General features: G+C 52.5%; 3 protein-coding genes across 3 annotated transcripts; 2 read left to right on the forward strand and 1 right to left on the reverse strand.

The window, feature by feature from the left end:
- Positions 1 to 35: 35 nt before the first annotated feature.
- IQCC (IQ motif containing C) lies at positions 36 to 1,160 on the forward strand (the record flags this gene model as incomplete). The annotated part of the gene is made up of 3 exons (XM_010079556.1): positions 36 to 378; positions 556 to 674; positions 1,119 to 1,160. Coding segments are annotated over 3 exons (504 nt in total), but the record flags the coding sequence as incomplete, so codon positions are not given.
- A 1,324-nt stretch (positions 1,161 to 2,484) lies between these two features.
- DCDC2B (doublecortin domain containing 2B) lies at positions 2,485 to 6,217 on the forward strand. The gene is made up of 4 exons (XM_010079557.1): positions 2,485 to 2,762; positions 4,311 to 4,442; positions 4,954 to 5,100; positions 6,166 to 6,217. The coding sequence occupies exons 1-4, from the start codon at positions 2,485 to 2,487 to the stop codon at positions 6,215 to 6,217; spliced, it is 609 nt and encodes a 202-aa protein (XP_010077859.1).
- A 1,526-nt stretch (positions 6,218 to 7,743) lies between these two features.
- TMEM234 (transmembrane protein 234) lies at positions 7,744 to 8,709 on the reverse strand (the record flags this gene model as incomplete). Its single annotated transcript, XM_010079558.1, has 4 exons — positions 7,744 to 7,805; positions 7,933 to 8,025; positions 8,208 to 8,274; positions 8,692 to 8,709. Coding segments are annotated over 4 exons (240 nt in total), but the record flags the coding sequence as incomplete, so codon positions are not given.
- Positions 8,710 to 8,714: the final 5 nt, after the last annotated feature.

Consider the following 8,714-nt stretch of genomic DNA (forward strand, 5'->3'; position numbering starts at 1 on the left):
CTTCTATTTCAATCTCTCATGTGTTGCCCCTTTAGAAGCCGACGGAAGGGAAATGTTCGGGTCTGCAGGAGGAGGCTGTACCGAGTGACGAGGCCAGCGCAGAAAAACCACAGGAGAAGCTGGACGCCTCTGAACCAGAACGGGACTGGGGCTGCAGCGGTGTGAGTCCCACAGCCCAGCTGCAAAGCAAGGAAGAGCTGAGCTCTGTGGGGGAAGGCGAGGCAGCAAGCCCCCCAGACCTTGGGGCTGGTGCTGATAAATGGACTGGAGAGGGGTGCAGCGCCCCAGCAGAGAGCGAGGACTGGCAGAAGGATGGCAGCGTATCCCCTGTGTGGGACAGCACTGTCCCAGAGACAGAGCTCCACGAAGCCTGCCCGGGTAAGAGACGGGGGCCGGCGCCCAGCGTGCGCTCTCCTGTGTGGTGAATGTGGGTCCGTGGAGTATTGAAACCTGGAGAATATTTTGGAGAAGTTAGAACAACTCGGTGCAGGAGAGACAGGAGGTGCAATCTGAAGCTTTGTTTTAATAATCGGTTATTCTTCCTTTTGTTTGTAGAAATTCCACTTGAGGACATAAAGGACCTTCCTCGAACTCGGGCTGGTCTCCAGGCTTACAGAAATCACTTGGTCATGGAGCTGCTGTGGTTGCAACAAGCTATCGTCAGCCGTAAAAACGTAAGGGCCTGACCCTGCCTCTTCCAAACAGCCCGTCTGCAGCCAGAGCCGTGCCGGCTGCGGTGCGACTGGGGTTGAACGGGGATGGTTCAGGTACCCAAGGACTGGACAGGATGACAGCAGTGCCCCATTTTTCCTTCTCTGGGGAGAAAAAAAAAAAAAAAGGAATGATGAAGGAGAGCAGTAGCTGTTTAGATCTGGTTACAAGCTTTTCCCCTGGCCTGCTCCGGGGACGTGGCTGCGTTGGCGCGGCTCCTGTCTGCACCGAGCAGCAGGACGTACCTTGGCCTCGGCTTGCTTAGCGAGCTGCTGTTGGCGTTGCCTGAAAGGTGAGACCGGCGCATCTTCTGGCCAAGGGTGATGATTTCGCTGCAAGGGTGGGTGCTTTCTGACTTTAGGTCTTCAGGATTCACTCATTAATGCTTTGTTTCCTTTCTCTTGCAGTACTTGATGCTGAAGAAGAGGCTGGGGACTCCTGGCCCATAGGATGGTGTTCCCAAGCACGTGGGGCACTTGTGTGGAGAAACTGGAGCTGTGGCACCGCCGTCGTGACATGACCTCACGGGCAGCAGTGGCTATGGGGAACTCTAGCTCTGGGGGTTGACGTTTTCCACTTCAGACAGATGTGGCAAGAAAGCCTTTTATTTCTTTTAAATGTGAATATTTGGTCAAAGCAGGGATTAAACATCCCTGTGAAGCCAGGGAGGTGGTTGTGTGACCTGGAGGGGCTCCCAGCGAGGCCTCCTTCCCCAAGAACCCTGTTTCTGTTGGCTGAGCTGGATGGTCCTAGGGGAAAATCGGGGCTGGGAAGACTGGCACTGAACAGAAGGCGCTTTCTGACCAGCTGATGGCTTGTGGTGGAACTAAAACGCCTGAAGGCAGCAGGTGCTTTGAACCTACAGGAAACTGTGTGTGACCCGTGTCGGTACCTGAGCCGTGTGTTTGGGGTGGCTTGTCCGATGTTGGAGGAGGGGTCCCTGACGTTCCTGTGTGCTTGGTGGGGAGCCATGGCCCATCAAACCTGACCTGCAGGGGATGAGGCTTGGTTCCTGACTTGTGCGTCTCTGGCCATGGTAATCTGTGTGGCAGCGTCACCTGGGTGTCCGAGTCCCTCAGAAAGGGACTTTCCATGTGGTGCAGTGGTTCCCTGAGTGACCCCGAGTCTTCTCTGCGTCCCCGCTGACTGAATGGTCACTCTTGCCACATGCCAGACGTTATCTTTCTGTTTCTGATTGTGCCGACTTGTTTTTGAATAAAAAGCTTTCCTGAAGCTTGTCTCTGGTGGCTGTTCCTCTCTGGCTTGCTGCCTTCTGGGCAGAGCCACGCGAGCCCAGGGCCCACTTCACCCCACCGCAGCCTGGTCAGTGCAGCGCGTGGGGTGGGGATGTTTGTTCTCCTGCAGCAGCAAGCGCTGGCAAAGGGGTGACAGCCTCTGGATGGGACTGAGCTGCTGCCCTCCAGATCCTGGCGCTTGCCATGCCTCCTGCCTTGTTCCTCTGAGCCTGGTGGCCACAGTGGCTGCTGAGAGAGCTCGCAGTGCTTGGTGTTGGAGGATTAACGAGCTGTGTGGTTCCTGGTTCTCGGATAGAAAGCTGCTCTGCCTCCAGACGAGCCCACAACTTCCTCCTGCTCGCTCTGCATCCATGGAGACAGCCAGTCGTGCCAGCCTGCGCTGGGAAGGGACAGCAGGACACGAGAGGGGCTGGCCGGAAGGATTTGGGCTTGGCGGGAGGCTGGCTGGAGCTCTCCTCCGCTCCCCACGTTGGTCTGTTCGCCTCTGTGGTCAGCGGGGCTTGCCTGACCCATGGGGATGAGCTCCCGCGGCTTAGTGCTGGCACCTCCAGCCAGGACCGTGGTGGTGTATCGCAACGGTGACCCCTTCTTCCCCGGGAGGAAGTTTGTGGTCAGCCAGCGGCGGTTCCTGACCTTGGAGGCGTTTCTGAACGAGGTGACCAGGAGCATCCGCGCACCCTTGGCTGTGAGGAGCCTCTACACGCCCAGGCACGGCCACCGCGTCGCTGCGCTGGGGGACCTGCAGGACGGGGGCCAGTACGTGGCTGCAGGCTTTGAAAAGTTCAAAAAGCTCGAGTGAGTATGTGGAGCTTTGGTCTCTGGGTTTGGTAGCTTTAGATCGCCTCCGTGGGGAATGTACTGGGCTGTGAATGGAAAAAAAGAGGTAAGAGGGATAGAAACCCAGCAAAAAGCAGAGAGAGATTAATTTATTTTCCTACTGGAAACTACTGGACTTCCAGATCGTGTGGAAAATGCAAATATTCCTGCTAAGGTCACTTGACTCTCAGAAGAAAACACGCTGGGGAGGCAGGCGTTCTCTGGCAGGATGTTGCGATGGGCGCTGCCCTGCCTCCCGCGCACCCTGTTCTGTGGCGTGTGGGAGGTTCTGCTGCCCGCGTCCTCGGCAAAGCCGCCAGCCACGCCGACAAACCCTGCTGCTGTGGTGTGGGGAAGGTTTTCTGTTGTCTAATCCTGCTCAAAGCAGAGCTGGTTTGGTTCATCCTGAAATACGGGAGGTGAAAGAAGCTTTTGGGGCATCACTTGGCTCTCAAGGGGGGGTGTGTGTGTGCCAGGTGAACTGGCTCCCTGGTGCGTTTGGCATTTGGCTGAGGAGGTTGTAACTGGCTGGGAATTTCTGAAATGCAGCAGACTTCAATTTAGACTGAAGTTCTGTGAGCCTACAACGTGAGGCACCTGGAGAATCATTTCAGAAATTACCCAAATAAGTGACCCGCACACCCGGTGGCGATGCACCACGGCAGAGCTGTCAGATGGCCTCTCACCCCTCTTCTATCCGCCGGGGCCCCGTCGGTGCGTGCCAACGTCACTGTCTTGTTCTCGCAGCTATTTACATCAGGGAAGGAAGGAGCTCTGCGGGACGAGGACCAGCGAGGGTCTGCAGGTGAGCCCCTGTGCTGAGTGTGGAAGAAGCAGGGAGGTGTGAGAGGCGTGAGGGCTGGCGCTGATTAAACTGAAGTTTAGAATTAAGGCTGCGAGGTGCCCAGTGGAGATGGGGCAGAAGTGCTGCTGGAATCAGCAGGACGTGAGACAGCGCAGGGGCTGCTGCTGCCTCTCTCCATCCCCCTTAACGGTGCGGGGGAAGGATCAGTGCTCAGAGGTCCGTTGGGATTCTAGAACGTGCTCAGCTAGGGAAAAGCCTCTCCAGCCTTGGCGTTGCTGACAACAAACCCCACCTAGCAGCAGCAAGCCTGGAGGCAGGGCAGGCGGTGTCCCCAGGCAGGCAGCTCCTGCTGGGGAAAGGGAGCAGCCCTGGGAGGCTCGGTGCCAGGGCTGTCGCTGTTCCCGTGCACTGAACTCAGTCTCTAGTTCCACGCTGGAGCTCCCTGGAAGCGGAACGTCTTGGCACGACAGCAGAAGCGCACCGACCTGCCCCGCACGATACAGTAAGTGCCTCGGTGTTTCCTTCTTGGAGGGTCTCTGGGAATGTTTTCAGAGGCTGGAGGAGGGAATTTCTCTGAGAGGTCCTGGGAATGCTGCCCCACAGGGACAATTCTCAGCTTCTACCAGAAGTATTTGTTGTAAAGACTGGCCAGGCACCACTGGCTGGCTTTTCTCCCCATCTTCCACGGGCTCATCACACGCTCTGGGTTGTTTCTGCTGCAGTGTTTTCCGGAATGGGGACCTGCTGAGCCCTCCTTTCCCACTGCCGCTCTCCGAGGGCACCTCACTGCAGTGGGACGCACTCCTGGACACGCTGACACGGAAAGCCGACCTGCACAGCGGAGCTGTTAGCAAGTGAGTATCCAGCGAAGGCACTGCTGGCTCCCTTCCCTTACGGCCAGAGCAGCAGCAGCTCCGATGAGCGCAAAGGACTAGAGCCTGCTTTTGCAAACTCATTTGCTTTCCAGGTTTTCCCATCTTTACACCAGAGATAACCCCAGTGTCCCGGGTGCTCTGCGAGGAGGGCTGATGTTGCTGGTGGTCTGGTGAAAAAGCAATAAGCAAACAGTAAAGCATGGCATAGTTTATTCTAGAGGGAAGGGCTTTTATCCAACACGTACAGCCTACCTTCTCCTCCTACATCGATTTACTGACACCCAAGGAGAAAGCTGAGATCTGCTGCAGCTCGCTGATTGCTGGGTGTAATATTTCTGCATACTTCCTCCGAGTAATACCAAGAACGATCGATCCTCTCTGCCGTGTCTCGGTCCCGTTTACCACTTTGCACTCATTCGATTGCTTCCACGCCGAGCGGCTGTTGGGGGTCCCGGGACAGCTCTAAGCCCTGTGCTCTCTTTTCCTTGAGGCTCTGCAGGCTGGATGGAACCCAGGTGTCTGGAGGAGAGGAGCTGGTGCATGGCGGTTACTATGTGGCAGTGGGAAAGGAGGAGTACAAAAAACTGCCTTACTCTGAGCTGCTGGTGCCCTGGGGTTCTGCAGGCAGGACGCTGAGGTGCGTAGACTGCGGCCGAGTGGGTTAAAGAATCCTCTCCACGGTGGTCTGCAGCTAAAGCCGTTCTTTTTGTAACCCTCGTGGTCAGTGCTGTCTGTTTCAGGGCTTGAGTTTTGCATCGCATTAGAAGTTTAGAAAGAAAGAATGTTTTTTCAAGGCAGAGTTTACAAAGCACTGCACTTCTCTCTACAATGTGTAAAGATGAACGTAACCACCAGGGGGAACTTCCGAAACCAGAGGACAGGGTGTAAATGCAGGGCTTCGCATTTTCAGAAAGCCCAGAGATTGCCATCTGGGTAGTGAACGTTTCCCTTCTGGAGTGTGAGAGTTACAGCTTCCCACTACAGTGAGGATATCAAGGGCTTTCCTGGATTTTTTTTTTTGGGGGGGGGTGGTGTGTGTGTGTTACTTCTATCCTTACTCCTGTCCAGAGAGTTGCAGGTAAACTTATACCAACAGCCAAAATGATACACCACAGTAAGGTATTTATTCCACTCCATTCACCCCATTCTGTGAAGTGTGTGAGGTCATTCCTGGCTGTGTTCAGATTCTTACACTGAAATCCAGTACCCCCAAATCTCACTTGCTAAGCAGAACTTGCCTGTAGCCCGGTGAAGCTGGTGTGGAATAAACATGTGATTCCCCAAGTACCTGAACACATTTATTAGACAGTAACAAGTTTAAGATCTTTTTTCTAAAGGGAAAAAAAGTAGCTCCTCTTAAAACAAAAAAATGTGCGTTAAAAATGTCTGCAAGATATTGTTCGTGGGCTATTCATGTTTTAAACCTTTCGCAAGGACATTTAGAATTGATGCAATGGGATGAATGTGTTCCACTGTGGGTGATTCACTGTTCTGCCTCCGCAGCCTCTTTGGATTAATTAGAACTTCAAAGGAAAATGACTCCTTTGACCTTACCTAGTAAGGAATTAGCGAATGGTTCCTGACTCCTCGGCTCAAGGGGAGCCTGCTCTCCTGGGTTTGCTTTTTTGCTGGGCCGGCATTTCTCAGTGGGGTGGGTCTGATGCCAGGGATCTCTGCTGGCCTCCCCCCTTGTCCCCCCCAGATCACAGTGCTACACAGTCATGTTTGAGGGTCCCAGCTCCTCTCTGCAGTAGGAGAGAATCCTTAGGCATTAAACTACCTTTGAGTGTAATGTGGAGACCCAAGTTTTCATACCAAAGCCGGGGTCAGACTGGAAACCGAACCCAGGAATGTAGTCCCAGAATCTTTCTGTAATAGCAAAGCGCTACATTAGTAACGGTATTTCCTTCTCACCACAAAAAGACATCGACCACAGAGAAATCACAAAAGGCTGAGGCAAGGAGAAGGGATGCTAGTGACTCCGAGGATGAAAACTACCGAATGATGTTTGCCGTGGCAGCAAAGAGCTCTGGAGAGTCCACAAGGGACCACGACAGGAGAGGGACAGTGAGGTACACAGCAATCTGCCCAGCTGCAGAGAACAAAAGCACAGGAATCCTAGATCTCTGTACCACCACAGCCTGGCCAAGCTTTTGATGAATTAACAAACTCTTCTAAACTCAAGCATCCTCATCAGCTGGGCTTGGGAAGCAGAGTAGCAGTGAGCGATGAATCAGATGCACAGGTTCATTAAATAATGAAAATCTTCCTCCTTTCCTCTTCTCTATGGCATGACGATGTGGCAGAGGAGATGGCTGCATTTCTGAACTGTCATTAAACTGGTTTGTGCCTGAGCTTGGGAAGGAAGAATTACCAAACAGAACACACGTTTTTAGAACAAAATGCCTGTGAGGAGGTTTGATCTACCTCAGGTACCTCTCACAAAGAGATCTCCTCGCATCATTGTCCCTCTCCTTGGGAATGCTTGGGTAATGTTCACAGCAATCAAACTTGTTCCCAAAAATATACACAGCTTGTTTCTGTTACTTGTTTTAGAAGCATCTGCCTGATTTAGGAAAAGTCATAGGAATAAATAGCTCTTGGATTAACCCTCTCTCTGCCAGGGATTTTTTTGTATTTCTCGTTTTTCTGTTCCTAATTACAAAGGTAACAAAATATTTTTTTTTTTTCTTCTGTAATGTACCTGGTATTTTTTGGCTGATAATTTCCCTGAGAAGAAAAGCACCTTTCCTTCCCTGGGACAAACTGCACTGCTGTTACTTTGGCAGAGTGCTTCTCATCTGTAGACTCCAGTGGAGAAAAGCGATGTGTAACCTCGGTGTAAGGGCTGCGCAGCGTGACCTGGTACGCTGCAGCTGAGCGCAGTGACGGGAGCCTCTTCCACCTGTTTGTCCACAAAAGGGAGAGCTGCTAAACAGATTCCTTCTACAGAAAAAAGAGTTCATCCCAGAAGCTCCTGTTGAATGATTTATTAACCATTTATTATCCCTCCAGTGCTGAATGAGACAATTTGATCCTCTTTGCCCTGGAACACCCACAGACACAACATTCCTTCACCAGATGCGAAATAGGATGTCCTTGCACCATGCCTTCTCCCACTCTGGTGCTCAGGGAACACAGTCCACATTTCATGACATCTATGTGTCAAAATACAGCTTCCCAGGTCCACCTGAGCCAAACCGCCTGCTGCTGAGCCAGAAGCTCCCGGGGGAACCTGGTGTGACCAGGTTCTCTTCCTCTGCTTCTCCCTGCGTCTCGTTCATGAACCAGCTACGCAGAGCGTGACTCCTACGACAGCGAGCAGCATCCCTGCCACAGCCCCTGCGGAAACGTACAGCCACTGCAGGGGTGTTTGCTGTTTTTCAGGAGACCAGAGGGCAGCCCACGCTATTCAGTCAGCAAACAGACGCAGGAGACAATGTGAGGAAAGGTTTGAAGTGTGACTTACTTTTACCACCAATGTCCTCTCCCAGTATCCTCCCAGTCACCACCGTGACTATCAAAGCCAGGGAGTTACAGAGCGGTACTGCCAGGGACAGATCTGAAACGGAACAGTTTTAACACAGTTAAAAATGGATAATCTTGTAGAAATTGTAAGACACTTTTTAAATTGGTGATTATTACAAGCCGCTTGATGTTTAGCTGAGTCACTAGAGTAATCAGTAGCACTGATCCTCCCAAAAATCCCCATCAACCCACTCCACAAAAGCCATGAGCACTAACCTGCAGATGCCAAGGTGAGATAGAAGAGGAGAGATCCACCTTGATTGAGCAGAAACGGCACCACGTACTGTGGGGAGAACACAGGCCTGTCAGCTGTTGCACACAAACCCACCGCGCACCCCAGGCAGCTCGCCCTGGGCTGTGTTTGGCAGCGGAAATGCAGCACGCTGGCGATTCTGCTGCTGGTCACAAGTTGTTCAAAGTCAGTTCCCCAATCTGCAGAAGGCACACTGTGCTTGTTCCATGAAAAATACAAGGGTGAATGACCTGCAATCTCAGAACATGGTCTCAATTCTGCATGGGAAAAGCAGTGCTTTAGGCAAGTAAATGAAATACTACTGAAGAGAAGTAATTCTGATGACAGATGGAATATTCAAAAGTTTAAATAAAGTATTGAGTCCAGAAGCAAACAGGTAGGAATGATCCCAAAGGCAGTTTGACACCCAGCTCCCTCCCGAGCCCAGGAGGCCGGATGAGGCCGTACCTTGTAGTTGAGGCCCAGGAAGC

Source organism: Pterocles gutturalis, unplaced genomic scaffold (assembly GCF_000699245.1).
Source record: "Pterocles gutturalis isolate BGI_N339 unplaced genomic scaffold, ASM69924v1 scaffold11609, whole genome shotgun sequence".
Lineage (NCBI taxonomy): Eukaryota > Metazoa > Chordata > Aves > Pterocliformes > Pteroclidae > Pterocles > Pterocles gutturalis.

Excerpts from the sequence above, each read along its gene's own strand:
- DCDC2B (XM_010079557.1), top strand. The coding sequence starts at position 2,485 with ATGAGCTCCCGCGGCTTAGTGCTGGCACCTCCAGCCAGGACCGTGGTG. Across the intron at positions 2,763-4,310 it reads GAAAAGTTCAAAAAGCTCGA|TGTTTTCCGGAATGGGGACC; the intron begins GTGAGTATGTGG and ends TTTCTGCTGCAG. Across the intron at positions 5,101-6,165 it reads TCTGCAGGCAGGACGCTGAG|ATCACAGTGCTACACAGTCA; the intron begins GTGCGTAGACTG and ends TGTCCCCCCCAG.